The sequence below is a fragment of the Trichoderma evansii genome, assembly GCF_050947405.1.
Source record: "Trichoderma evansii strain SZMC 28006 chromosome Unknown GGI43scaffold_30, whole genome shotgun sequence".
Lineage (NCBI taxonomy): Eukaryota > Fungi > Ascomycota > Sordariomycetes > Hypocreales > Hypocreaceae > Trichoderma > Trichoderma evansii.
This window is the reverse complement of record NW_028145176.1, coordinates 213,814-226,990: the sequence shown is the minus strand read 5'-3', so window position 1 is coordinate 226,990 and position 13,177 is coordinate 213,814. Positions and strand designations below refer to the sequence as shown.

Sequence of the window (13,177 nt, the reverse complement as noted above, 5' to 3'; positions counted from 1 at the left end):
AAACAAGCATTCAATTAATCGTACATAGATTAGGCTGGGCGAATCTGCCGAGGCCAACGCATCACAATTGGGCACATCTGCTTTACCGTTGAAGAGGTTGGAGGAGCTGCTCGAACATGATAGGCCAATGGCCACCGGCATGTACTACGAATGTAGCCACCATGCACGGCAAGGTCGTAGCCAGGACGGAGAAATGCTTAGGGAGGTTAGCTGGAGAAGGCGGTCAAGAATATGCGTGCGAGTGAGGGAGCGAGAGAGAGGTGAGAGAGATGGGAGGCTATGGAGGGTTGAGTAAGAGCTAGAGCCTAGAGTACTACCACTACAAAGAATCGTAATGACTACCTAGGTAGGTATTATCATACCCATTGCCTTGAATTGACCACTGCTGGATATCTCGTACTTCAATTATACATGTATTCTTTGCTCAGATATACAGACAGACAGCCAAGGCTTGGCGGATGCTGGATGCTGCTCGTCCTACTCCATACATGCGTGCTCATACATTTACCTACATATTACAACGCACAACGTGGCGGCTCTAAAACGGGGGGCTGGGCGCTAAGACGATCCACCAGACAAGCCCTCTTGGTGTTTGTAAGTATAGCGGATGCAGCAGCAGCAGCTAGTTGAGGCGATGGTCTGAGTTGAGGGAAGCTATCGAGTACACGTTGGAGTGCTTGCATGGCGGTCTCCATTAAGCGACAGCGGTGTCGACGACATGATGAATATGACATCCATGGATGGCATGACTAGCAGCCAGCAGTGACCAGAGAAGTCACGTTGCACAGCTTAATAATGCCTGCCCCATTACTCGTGAGATGGATCAGCATTGGGCATTTGTGGTGCTGTATGTACTGCACAGCTATGATAGAATCTGCTGGTTTGTTTACTGCTGCTACTTTTCATACTACGGCGAGCCCGATGCGGCCAAAAGTAAACAAACCAATTCCTACTAGTAGTAGTAGCAGCACATTCTTGCACTACCACCTGACGGAGTAGCACTACAAGTACCTGTAGTCGCTCACGGCTGACGCTAGTCAAAGACAATACGATTACTGTAGTTCTGGGTGGTAGCATTAGGTATGCAAGTCGCCAGGACTAAAGCAGCAAGAACGCTTAGGCGGGGACCATGCAAGCACTCAGCAAGCAAGGTATCGTGTACGCCTCTCATGCGTTCGCTGGCCAAGGCATCCTGGTCATTCTGGCCTTCTATTGCATGGGTCGGCTGTTCTTTTTTCTTCAGTTTTCTACATTGTCCAAAAGAGAGCTGTACTCTGCATTGTGCATTGCTCCGAACAGGGGTGTGTCAATGACCAGAAGGAGCAATAAAAACGGTATTGGAAAGTTGAAGCTACCTACAGTAAACAATAAGAAGAAACAAGCAGAAGAGAAGTGGTAGTAAAATGGGATGCAAGCTCTGGACCCCTTGCACGTGCTACGCGTGTTGACAATGTTTCCCCATTTGGACATGCCAGTGCCAGGCGCGCGACGTGATTTGCACGCGGCTCAAGCCTTACTTTTTTTTTTCTCTTAATTTTTTGTTTAGAAAATCAATCAAATGCTCAGTCGTAAATAGAGCTAGTAGAGGGGCGCATCTTTTAGATGGGTGACTTGGCAGCCTGCCGCCGCTACAGTGGCCCGAGTACTGCTACCAGCCGTGCTGAGACCTTGGGCGAAAAGACCCCTGTAGCCAGTCACGCCCCCCTTCCGGGCGCCACCGGGCCACAGGGCTCCAGCGTGCCAGGGGACCGCCTGTGGTGCGTGCTTTGCGTGCTGTAACCTGCTGTACTATGCGCTGTCCACGGCAAGTAGCTGTACCGGCCCCCCATGTACTGTACCTAATCGCCTTGCCGATGCAACTGGAGCTCCATGTACCTACCCAATTCCCACCGCCTCCTGCACGTCCACAAACACCCAGCACCTTACCACGTCGTTTCTCGCTACACGTCGTATCTTGTATTTTCTTTTCCACTCATCTGTCTCTTCCCCTTGACTCTACTCCTGGTCCGGGCTCCAGTTCTCTCTGTTTCTTTATTTTGATCTTTAATCCTTCTTCTCCCCCCCTAATCCTCTTCCATCTGCTCTCCAAGCTCATCGAGAGTAATGCCTCTAGGCGCCTCTTAGACCAAAACAATAACAACAAAAACATACTCCTCCACCGTCATGTCCAGTCCTCTCACGCCACCCTCCAGCATGGCTGATCTTGATCGCCAGCATCAGCAGGAGCTTCACCAGCTGCACATGCGCCATGTCAGCTCACCGTCTCCTGTGCGAACCTCTGAGCCCATTCCCGGTCTGGCCCAGAGCGCGCTCCCCGCCGTCTCATCCCCCACTACAGATAAACATCCCAAGGGCAAGAGAAAGAGAACTGCGTATGTCCATGTATTTTGCAGCTTTTAATTTTGATTAACCCTGTCCGGGGAACATTGGCGATCATGTTCTGCTTGGAATTGATTCCAATTGACCCAAGGGAAGCGTGTTGCGCAGGCTGGCTAACATGTCGTGTTGTTACTGCTACTAGCACCAAGGACAAGATGATCCTCGAAGAGGCATACTCCATCAACCCCAAGCCCGATAAGCAGGCGCGTCTTGAGATCGTAAACCGCGTCTCACTTAATGAAAAGGAAGTTCAGGTATGTCATACACTTTAAAATTGCCCTGTCAGCCCTTACACCCGAGCCAGGATCTGGGGGCCCAAACGCGTCTCCAGATTAAAACCAATTAAACCTTTATGCAGCCTTTTATGCCCAAAGACAAAGACAAACACAAAGCTGACATGGGCCTCCCCGAATTAGATCTGGTTCCAGAACCGAAGACAGAACGATAGGCGGAAATCTCGTCCGCTGTCACCGCAGGAGCTGGCGGCTCTGCGCTTCAGCGGCATGCACAACATCACGTCGGACCCCATCACCTCCCGCAGCATCGTCGTCGAGCTTGACCCATCGGCCTTCTATCACTCCGACCATTCTCCTCCATCACCGCCTCATCTTCCTACCAGCCCGATACATGCACACCCTCACCATGGTGTTGGCGAGGCTATCCACGCCACGCCCGCACCCCAATATGCCTCTCAGCCTTTCTCTGCAAGCAGCCAGCCGCATGTAACACCGCAACGACACATGTTCCCATCCTCGCAGGGGGACGCCAACCACCCCTCCCAGTCCTTCTCCAGCTCCGTCGGCTATCTTGCAAACCGATGGAACTTGGGCAACACGTACGCCACACCTCTTTCTCGTGATAACTCCTACAAGTAAGTTGTCTGCCATGGGACTTATACCTTCTTCTCTTTACCTTATATACTAACCCTTGCATCAGGTTCGACCCTTTCTATCCTTCCTCTTGCTCATCTAATGCATCTGGAGCAAATCGGTCGCATATGCGTCTTTCCCTCTCTCTCGAAGGCAAGGCTGAGTTGGTGCCCAACAACGAATCCTCGCCGATCCGTGACACTCCATCAAGACCTTCATCTACTCTACCGTCTCTGTCATATCGACGGGGCCTTCAGCGTAGCCATAGTGCACTTCCTGCTGTTACTCTGCCACCAATCTCAACCTTGACCAACTCACTTCCACCACACCTTGTTCGTGGCCGCTCTCGTGATGTCCATGCTTGGGAGCTGTGTGCGGATTCCGAAACCCGAGACGAGCTAACGGCTCAGGCCGAGCATGAGTCCAGCGGCTCTGCTATCGCCGCCATTAGCTTGCTCCGTTCCACCAGCAGTATTTTGCAGCCCAACACTGTCAAGCGCAATTCGTCGCTGACAAAGTTCGCGCGCTCTCGCCAAATCAAGAAGCCTAGGTTCAATCGTACTAGTTCCAGTGTTGCTCGGCTAGAGACTTGCTGGGTTAGTGATGAAAAGTCACGAGAATCCTGCCATGCAAAGATGAATGTCTCCATGCTTGTTTCCCCGTCTGATTCAGACAAGGAGAACTGGAGCCCCAGACGTGATGGAATTTCTGCAGAGGGCCGTCGACAGATGCCGCCCAGCAGTCCCATCAGATCACAGAGTGCCAGACGAATCGGTCGAGTGCTGCAGGGTCGAAAGAGCCCAGCATTCCTGATGCGTTCCAACACTGTGCCGTCCGAGGCTCGTTCACCTGTCAAGACGGGGATTTACACTTTGGCAGATCTGGAACCCAAGGCAGAGTCTCCACGGGACGATGAAGTAAGCAGATTCATGTGCGGCGAGGTCAGCCCCAGCAAAAAGGGCGATATGGACTGTGTCGCAGGCTTGCTGTCCCTGAGCCAAGGCGCTTGGAGGTAATCGCATATGCATAGAACCAAAAAAAAAGATGAAAGAGCAATCATCCAGGGGTTGCGAACACACGGCACACACGAACACCTTCATTTGAGCATCGTTTTCTTTGTTTTTCTACGAAGACATGACTTTTTTTTTTAAAAAGGAAAAAAGATTTCCTTGTACCAGCGGGGGCGAGGATGAGACATTTCCCCTCCTTTTGTTTCTCTTCTTCCCCTTGACGACTTTTGATAATTTCTCATTTGTCTTTTGAAAGTAGGATGAAACCTACCTATTATTTATTAACATTTTATTGTTTTTTTCCTTTCCGGCTTTGTTTTCTTGGATTAAGAGACTGGAATGAGCTTTGCTGGATAGACGGATAACTAAACAAACTGGGAGGCAACTCGTGCTTTTTTTGTGTGTTCGGAATGTTTTATGGGCCTGCGGCTGGTTTGCAAAAAAAAAAACGAATATTTCTGGAAATTACTTTTGGGGGGAGGGGAAATTTTGTGCATCGCGAGAACATGGAGCTGACTGCCATTTAATCAGAATAAGGGGGAATAGCATATTTCAATGGGCGCATTATGGATGGAACGGCCTACTGGTGGGAAAAAAGAATATGAAACAAGTACTGTTCCGTCTACGTTGGTTTTTGCAGAGCACACCAACAAATAACAATGTTTAGTTAGAGAAATTAGAATCTCCTTTGAAGAAATCTGTGCGAATAAATATTTCGCAGTTTATCTTTGCATTTCAAGCTGCTCAAGATCTTTTGCTCAAGCTGTGTCTAGCTATCTACTCTAAGCTTTAGACTGTATAGTTGTAAAAAAAAACAGAATCAAAGAGAACCCAGAAGGGGGCAGCGTCCAAAGAAGGGAGCCCTCCATTCATAATCTAACGCCAAAAAACTCCCAACATATCTACATCTAGATGTTCAGCGAACGTGGCCAATAAGGGGCGCAACAAAGCAACAAAAAAAGGCTTGACAAGACACGCTCATGTATGTGTAAAATGGGGATCGAGAAAAGCATGTGTCTATCTGTAGCAATCACATGCCCAGCATGCTCATCTGCCTCCTGATAGGGCTGGCCGCAGTGCTGCCCTCTTCGCTAGCATAATAAGCGCTATCGGTGTCAATATCCCAGCTATCGTCTTCTTCCTCACCATCCGGCGAGATGCCAGACGCATCGAAAGGCTTCTGAGCAGCGGCGCGGACGTTCCATCGCAGGGTGCGACTGACGCTGTCGAACCACTCAGTGTCTGTTCGAGTGACGGTAGGGAAGGGATATTGCGATGCAGTGATGGTAACGTGGTCTCCCTGCTTGAGCTCGACACGGCCCTTGCCGTCAAAAGCACAGTAGGCGGTGGCTCGAGAGTTGCGTGGCACGGCAATACGGAGTGCCATGGTGTCGGAGAGTACCATGGGTCGGAACGACAGAGTGTGAGGGCAGATGGGAGTCAGGAGAATGGCAGGAATATCAGGGTGGACGAGAGAGCCACCAGCAGATAGTGAGTAGGCCGTCGAGCCGGTAGGTGTAGAGAAAATGCAGCCATCAGCTTGGACCACCGTCAGGAGCTCGTCATCTCCGTAGAGTTCAAGGTTCGAGACGTAAGGAGATGGGCCACGGTCAATGACAAGCTCATTGAGGACTTCGAACTGCTCTCCTTCGTCCATGGGATTGCCGTTGGATCCTTGTCTATAAACAGTGCAAGTGAAACGCATGCGCAGATTAATCTTCATACCATCATCGCCCATGACTCGGTTCAGATGCTTCTTGTAATGTTCAAACTCAAATGTGGTCATGAAGCCAAGACTTCCCAAGCTAAACGAGAGAACAGGGGGCACCACGCGCTGGAAGAGCCATGAGGTAAAAAGGACAGTGCCGTCGCCTCCAAGGGTAAGGACAAGGTCGAACTTCTCAGGCTGGCTCCAGCACAAATCTGGGGTCCAATATCTAAGCATATTCTCAAATCGCGCATCTCCAGCGACGATGCTTGACGCATTAAAGCGCTTCGAGTTACGTAGCTTGGCATCAACGTAGACGTTGACTCCAACATCAGATCCATACCGAGGGGTTTGCAAGAGCCACGTTGCCAGCTCCCGTGTGAGGTAAACAAGCTGGTTATCCCGAGCCTTGGTAACAATCATGACGTTGCGCACTGCTTGCTTGATGGGGCGTCGCTGCAGCTGCTTGGAGACTTCGCGCACGCTGGTCGCAGTCTGGACCAAGCGCGAATGTGACATAGACTCGTCGTTCTTAATCTCCTCAAGGACCTTATCAATGTCGACAGCATCGTCAAATCGCTGATGGTAGAAACATGGCGATAGTAGGTTGCTAATTGCTGTGGTTGGTGTGGATCGCTTCTTGGCCAGATCTTGGAGCGCATCTGCGAGCTGCTGGGGGCTGGCGGCAGCGGACGAGGAGCCGCCGTTGCCAGCTTGAGGGAATAACATGTTGTTGAATGAAAGTGCTTCTGGTTTCTTGGGACGAGAGACGGAAGAATTTGTAAATGCGAGGGCCTTTAAGATAGTTTGGCGAGGGACAAGCTCGTGCGATGCGGCGGCTTGATAAACTTCGCGTTGTTGTTGCGCCTGGGGTTGCGCTTCCTGCTGGGGTTGGCTGGAATCCGTAGTTGTTGAGAAAATGGCGGTCTTGGGCGACGCCACAGTCGAAGGTTCTGCTGGTGAAATAACAACAGAAGTGACGGGAAAATCCGAGGTACCAGAGCCACCTAGTGATGGGATAGCGGTAGAGGGGAGGTTCGACTCAAGTTCATATCGAGCGGCCTTGGTGACGTTGACGGACAGATTATGAATGCCGGACGAGGACTTGGGGCGGCGGTCAAATATGTCGTCGGACTTAGCCAAGAGTAGCGAGGCAGCGCGGTCCTGCGACTCAAGTCCGCCGTTGCTTTCGGGGGAAGGGTGGAGGTCGGTCCGAGGCGAAACAGTACGGTCCATGATTACTATAGCGAGCGGTAGTGCGGTTGCAGCGCGTTGTAGCGATAGGCAGTGGGATTATCAACCACGGGTTTAGTGGAGGGTGGGTAGTAAATTCCGGGATGAGCGCAGAGTCTGTCCCGGGATCCCGTGTTCCGTAGAACGCTGTAGAACAGTGTCAGCAGAGATTTCCCGTTGCGAACGCTCATTGACTGGCAGCGACCCGGCGCTGCTAAAAAGGGAAATGCACTGAGGTCGCAGCAGCCAAGGGATTTCGCTTACATCAAACAGCGAGTGCTGGATAAACAATCAATCCCCTTGCGTAATCTGCAAAAGGGCAATGCGATGCAGTAGCCAAGCGCGCTAAAGGTCTAGCGGAAGCGTCGGGGGCGAATTATGAAGCAGCGCGAGATGCGGAGACTTGATTGGGATTCGCAATATTGCTTTAGATGCACCCACGTTGCACTTTCTGTTTTGGAATCGAGGATTTGTCGTCGCTTGGGGCTTCTAGACTGCCACCGGTTCAGTTAGAGCTTCTCCGCAGTGACCGGGCGTGGGCCTTACCTCTTTCAATGCAAGCGTTGGAGAAAAGGGACCTGGATGGGCTCGAAGCAGATCCAGCTGACTTGACTCGGAGTGATTATGGATGACGAAGATGGCGGTGTTGCTGTACTTGTCGTAGATGCTGACCAAGGAGCGAGGGTGCAACAGACCAGCTGTAGTGCAAGTAGAGACAAAGCAGGCAAATGGATGCACTTGAGTTGCAACGAGCAGAGCGAGCGAGAGCTGAGGAGATGAAATAAGAAATAAATCACCGCCACTTCAGGCAGATCAGAGACAAAATATCTCGTGACACAAAGGAGCAGGGGGAAAGAACGAGCCGACGCCTGGTCTTGCTTGCTAGTGTAGATGTAGATGTAGATTGAAAAAGAAAAACAAAAACAAAAACAAACAAAAAAAAAAAAAAAAAAAAAAGTGAATAGAAGAGAATGAAATTAAATGAAAGAAGAAGACAAAAGATGGAGAAATGCAGCAATTAAAAGAAGGAAAAAAGACACGCGCGAGAACTTCCAGAGTTCTGCTTCCGGCACTGCTACTCCAACTAACGATTATACTCAACGTCGATATGCGTGCCAGCGAACGGGAGAGGCTGTTTTCGACGCCACGAGTCTTATATAATTGCACAGCTACGGCGTCGCATAATCTCTAACCGCTAAGAATCCCCAGCTTCCATCACATCTCCCATCGGCCATCACGTCTCTCTCCGTAATTGATGCAGCTATCATCACGGAGGAGCTAGCTGGTCGCTAGCTGGGTAGCAGCTCCCTGCTCAGAAACATTTGGCGTTGGCGATGGCAGCGAAACAGAGGCCCTCAATGCGCAGCTCCTCTTTTTTTCTCTTGTTTCTCTTTTTAACTCTCTTTTCTTTTTTTTTTTTCAGGGGATGCGTTTTGCGGTGCGTGCCGCCCGCTACTCCGTGTACTTCAGCTTGCCCGCTTATTTGTATGTGGCTGCTTGGTACCTGCAGATAAACCGCCAAGGATGCCGAGCTCCTGAGACGCCAGGCCCGCGTTTTGCTGCCCGGCAATTAAACTGTCATATTGGGGCTCACAGCTACCGGCGACTAGTTTCCAATAGTAGCATGTAGTGATATGACTGCTAGGCATACGTATTTGAGTAGTGCTGCACACAATCAGATATCAATGTGCTATTTCCGGGAGGTCAACCCCAAATGCTACGCTGCCATTAATCCTCGACCTGCGGAGAAAAGAATAGCCTGGGGGGAGGCGAAAAGCCCATGTCACAGCGCGCATGGGTGCAGGTATTAATACGGGGTTGATACTCCATGCCAGATACCCGCCCGTGTTTGATAGTGCGGCGGCTTGGCAGTCTCACCAAACCCCCATGTTAGGTGTTCCGCATCTATAGGTAGCTGGTTTCAGAGTATGGGGGAGAGGCATCCTGCCAGGTTGAATTTATGCAGTTGGCTCGCCATGGCAGTCAAGATTTACTGCCGATGGACTCCAAAAGTAGACGCGGCATCTGGATCAGAGCTGTATTGAGTAAACATATATTATTTACGGAGTGAATGACGTTGGAGGGTCTAGACACGTGGGAATTTTACTGTTGGTTTTCTACAAGTTTGTTGTAGCCGGATTGGGTTATTAGTCGACGACTCATCTGGAGTAATACGTCTTCACCAAGGTACCTGAATTAGAACACTCACTGGGAGTCTCTTTTAACTTTAGGTAGAAACAAAATATTATTGGATAACTAGCGAATTTTGAAGCCTGGGTAACTAGTAGGCAGTTGATGCTGGTTAGTAATAGCAGTAGGAAGAGACTTTACAAGCAGGTAATCTTCTGCCCCCCAAAGAAAGAAAATCCCTTAGATGGGGGGATATCAAAACAGAAATTATTTGTAGGTACATGTGACCTTTGCGTCAAATGGCTAATACAAGTTGGTTGTCAACGGGCACTGCCGCTGGCGGCCAAAACGGCGTTTCATCACCTGCGAGCATTTCAGGGGCTGTTACAAAAATAAACCCGCAGGCCCGTCCATATTTGGCTTCGGCAATTATAGAAATGAAAAGAGAAGGGGGGAGGAGAAGAAAGAGGATGTCTTATTCCAGTGTGTCATTTTGCTTTTCTTTTTTTTTTGCTATCCATGCTGCTTCTTGTATACACTGCTTTAATAATCTGTAATTTGTAAGAACTCTCTTTATCAAGAGAATTCAGCCTGTTATCCCAACACACCCTCATTCATTCGACATGTCGTCACCCATATCCGAGCATTGCAAATTAATATAGATTAAGCGAGCTGGTGTATCAACGCAGCTGACTCGCTTCTGCGTGGCATCTCTTGGGAATGGTTCCGCCTCCTCCATGCCAAGCTCATCACAAATTCGATAGCGCCTCCCGTCTCGTCTCAGCAGCGTTTATAGCTGACTAGTTCCATCGTTTCTGCACCTACTGTTTCCTATGCCAGCTTTGTCATGTATTTGATGTGATAGCGCCTTACTAACAAGGCCGGTTTCCACGAATCACCTGCGTATCGCCGGCCTAGGCCAGGATAAATTTGCACTGCTGCCAAGATACGAGAGTAGATATCACCGTCTCGTTTTTTCTGCTGGCGCCGGTGATATTGATAAGGGGAGCAATGATCCAGCAAAAAAGGAAATTAGAGAGAACAAAAAAAAGTGATGTATCGACACCGGCAAATACTTCACCTCCAGTGGAGACCTTCCGCTGCCTTCGCTTCCAAAACCGAGCGCATAAACTGTTGCACATTCTCGGATTCAGCCCCGTAGCCTCCCATTTCCGCATCATCTCCAGCCTCCTGGCCGCGACAGCAAACCTTTTCCGCCGTCTGGAGGACTGTGGCCCACTCGTCTGCCGAAAAGGAACCCTCGCTCTCGGCGAGCAAAAGGTCGCGGTCAGCCGTGAAGCCCAGCACGTGGACGGATCTCGCTTGGTCAATCTCCGCTGGCGTCGGGTCTACCTTGACGCTGCTGCCATCAGCATCTGTAATTGCCAGGCAAGTTGCTGAAGCCACCGTTTTCATGGGAACTGCTGCCGTTAGAAGTCCCAGAATAGCAGCGTGTAAAAGCGCTGGGATGATGCCGAGATTCTATGTCAATGAACGTGAGATGAGATCAGTTTCAACAGCTAGGATAAGTCACTTACCAGTCGAGGTTGCATCACTTTGGAGTTCACATAAGCATTCCCAGGCGCCTCCATGACCTGGAGAGTAACCTGAATCACACATCTGGGGAAATTTCTGACTGGGATGAGATGTCGTAGAGCTGGCTGCAGAATAGCCTCCAGCTGGCGCTCACCAGTTCCTAAAGTGCAGACACCAATGGTCAGAGATGAATCCTGAGAAAATCCTTCCACCATGAAAACACCACCCTCCTTGCTTTAGGTGCAACAATCTGCTTACCTCCAACTCCCGCCGCCGGCCTCACATTCACGTCCACCAATGCTTCGAATGGATTCTCATCCCGGCGCTGGGCCTCTACTGGTCCATTGACGGCAGCTGTGATTGTGTAGCCGCCGTATGCAAAATTCGCGGAGCCATCTGTCTTGGGGAGATGTGACAGCTCAGCCGTAGGAGGAGCCATGGTTATATGTGTTTGTGCGAAAGAGAAAAAAGAAACAGCAGCAAATGAAGAAAGATGGCCTGGCTGTAAGGCTGCAAGTGCCTCTAGATGCAGATATGAAAGATTGAAATTTTGCCTGCTGTTGGTGTTGCTAGTCTCGATCTGCAAAAGTAAAGTTTTTGTCTCGGTACTTGGGCCGCCGCTATAGCGACCTGGCCGCTGCTGGTTCAGGTACTGTCGGATACTTAGTGGGGACCTCTCCCTCACCGGTGACGTGGGGAAGCACATTCAGGGACCGATTTTACGCCATCTGATAGCACCTCATTCCTCATTATCACCTGTAACGTACACCTACATCTCACCCGCCACGACAGCAAAATCTCATCATTTCACACCACATAGAATCACGCCATGGCATCAGAATCACCTGCCCAGCCGGCCTCCTTACCGCCATTGGCCTCAGGCATCCCCAACCTCAAAGACAGAATCCCAAAGCTCGAGCCTCGCAGAAGGAGACCCGGCCCCGCCAACCAAACGCCTGTTCCTCAGACTCCAGCGCTGCCCTCGCCACCGGACTTGACCGGCTGGAGCTTCAAGACACCAAGCAGACGTATCCTTTCACGGACCGACCATGACTTATTCTTAGCTTCTCCAACGTATAATCTCATCGTGGCATGGGTCTTTGGCCTGTCAGAATCCGTGGTCGATACGCCCAAGTCTGTTATCAAAGACGACTCCCTGAGTGAAGGTGTCAAGGCAATCTTAAGCATTTTGGACCAAGCAGAAACTTTCGTCTCCCAGTCTCCTCCAAACGAGCAAGGCGGCTCTCGCTTCGGCAACAAAGCGTTCAGGGGCTTCCTTGATCTTGTCAGTGAAAATGTCCCAGCATGGCACGAAAGCATTGGTCTACACAACGCTGAAGCTACCGCCGAGGCATCTGCCTACTTTCTCCAGTCATTCGGTAACCGAAACCGAATCGACTACGGCTCAGGGCACGAGCTGAATTTCATGATGTGGCTGCTTTGTCTGTACCAGCTCGGCGCCCTACAGCGGTCCGACTTCCAGGCACTGGTCCTGCGAGTCTTTGTTCGATATCTCTCTCTAATGCGCGTCATCCAAATGGCATATTACTTGGAGCCCGCGGGATCCCATGGAGTTTGGGGACTCGATGATTACCAATTCTTGCCGTTCCTCTTTGGCGCCTCTCAGCTTTTGCATCACCCGTACATCACCCCTCGCGCCATTCACCAGGATCTTACAGTCGAAGAATTCGGCGATGACTATTTGTACCTCGGCCAGGTCAACTTCGTCAACAGCACCAAGACAGTCAAAGGCCTTCGATGGCACAGTCCCATGCTAGACGACATCTCCTCCTCCAAATCATGGACCAAAATCGATGGAGGCATGCGCCGCATGTTCGTCGCCGAGGTGCTGGGAAAACTACCAGTCATGCAGCATTTCCTGTTTGGATCGCTCATCCCTGCTGCAGAAGGCATGAGTGAAGAAGATCCGTCTGCTGCCAATGAAGACAGCGGCGAGGATCACTCTCACCATAATCACACCACCCAAGCACACGACGGCACGGGCTGGGGCGATTGCTGCGGCATCAAAGTGCCCAGCAGTATCGCAGCTGCCCAAGAGATGAAGAAAGGAGGACATGTGGAAACGCTTCGCAGAATCCCTTTTGATTAATGACAAATAATCAACTATCTGAAACCCCTATCACTTAAATTTAGAATAATATTGAAATAGGGATAAGAGACTTTTGAATTGCCAAGATGCACGCACATTCGCCGTATTCTCACTGTATCAAACTGAGTGCTCTTAGATTCTCACGCTTTCTTACGCACTTAATTATAATGACTGAGATGAGACTTTGCAATCGAGAGGTACA

General features: G+C 50.4%; 4 protein-coding genes across 4 annotated transcripts; 2 read left to right on the top strand and 2 right to left on the bottom strand.

The window, feature by feature from the left end:
* The first annotated feature begins 1,881 nt into the window (after window positions 1-1,881).
* GGI43DRAFT_417296 (homeobox domain-containing protein) lies at window positions 1,882-4,935 on the top strand. The gene is made up of 4 exons (XM_083207404.1): window positions 1,882-2,372; window positions 2,522-2,633; window positions 2,796-3,250; window positions 3,316-4,935. Exons 1-4 carry the CDS (start codon window positions 2,164-2,166, stop codon window positions 4,262-4,264), a joined length of 1,725 nt encoding a protein of 574 aa, XP_083055922.1. The 5' UTR covers window positions 1,882-2,163; the 3' UTR covers window positions 4,265-4,935.
* GGI43DRAFT_262057 (ATP-NAD kinase-like domain-containing protein) lies at window positions 4,777-7,701 on the bottom strand. Its single transcript, XM_083200996.1, has 2 exons — window positions 7,464-7,701; window positions 4,777-7,346 (listed from the first exon to the last, which is right to left on the bottom strand). The coding sequence occupies exon 2, from the start codon at window positions 7,200-7,202 to the stop codon at window positions 5,289-5,291; it is 1,914 nt and encodes a 637-aa protein (XP_083055921.1). The 5' UTR covers window positions 7,203-7,346; window positions 7,464-7,701; the 3' UTR covers window positions 4,777-5,288.
* Window positions 7,702-9,800: 2,099 nt separating this feature from the next.
* On the bottom strand, window positions 9,801-11,425 carry GGI43DRAFT_417291 (exosome non-catalytic core subunit RRP46). Its single transcript, XM_083207403.1, has 3 exons — window positions 11,124-11,425; window positions 10,868-11,025; window positions 9,801-10,811 (listed from the first exon to the last, which is right to left on the bottom strand). The coding sequence occupies exons 1-3, from the start codon at window positions 11,302-11,304 to the stop codon at window positions 10,407-10,409; spliced, it is 744 nt and encodes a 247-aa protein (XP_083055920.1). The 5' UTR covers window positions 11,305-11,425; the 3' UTR covers window positions 9,801-10,406.
* A 195-nt stretch (window positions 11,426-11,620) lies between these two features.
* On the top strand, window positions 11,621-13,176 carry GGI43DRAFT_262012 (peptidylprolyl isomerase RRD2). Its single transcript, XM_083200995.1, has one exon. It carries the CDS (start codon window positions 11,695-11,697, stop codon window positions 12,973-12,975), a length of 1,281 nt encoding a protein of 426 aa, XP_083055919.1. The 5' UTR covers window positions 11,621-11,694; the 3' UTR covers window positions 12,976-13,176.
* Window position 13,177: the final 1 nt, after the last annotated feature.

What these genes read in the sequence shown, in the direction of transcription:
- GGI43DRAFT_417296 (XM_083207404.1), top strand. Translation starts at nt 2,164, where the DNA reads ATGTCCAGTCCTCTCACGCCACCCTCCAGCATGGCTGATCTTGATCGC. An exon ending in TTAATGAAAAGGAAGTTCAG is followed by an intron (nt 2,634 to 2,795) that starts GTATGTCATACA and finishes TCCCCGAATTAG; the next exon opens with ATCTGGTTCCAGAACCGAAG. An exon ending in TCTCGTGATAACTCCTACAA is followed by an intron (nt 3,251 to 3,315) that starts GTAAGTTGTCTG and finishes CCCTTGCATCAG; the next exon opens with GTTCGACCCTTTCTATCCTT.
- GGI43DRAFT_262057 (XM_083200996.1), bottom strand. Translation starts at nt 7,202, where the DNA reads ATGGACCGTACTGTTTCGCCTCGGACCGACCTCCACCCTTCCCCCGAA.
- GGI43DRAFT_417291 (XM_083207403.1), bottom strand. Translation starts at nt 11,304, where the DNA reads ATGGCTCCTCCTACGGCTGAGCTGTCACATCTCCCCAAGACAGATGGC. An exon ending in GCCGGCGGCGGGAGTTGGAG is followed by an intron (nt 11,026 to 11,123) that starts GTAAGCAGATTG and finishes TCTGCACTTTAG; the next exon opens with GAACTGGTGAGCGCCAGCTG. An exon ending in AAGTGATGCAACCTCGACTG is followed by an intron (nt 10,812 to 10,867) that starts GTAAGTGACTTA and finishes TCATTGACATAG; the next exon opens with AATCTCGGCATCATCCCAGC.
- GGI43DRAFT_262012 (XM_083200995.1), top strand. Translation starts at nt 11,695, where the DNA reads ATGGCATCAGAATCACCTGCCCAGCCGGCCTCCTTACCGCCATTGGCC.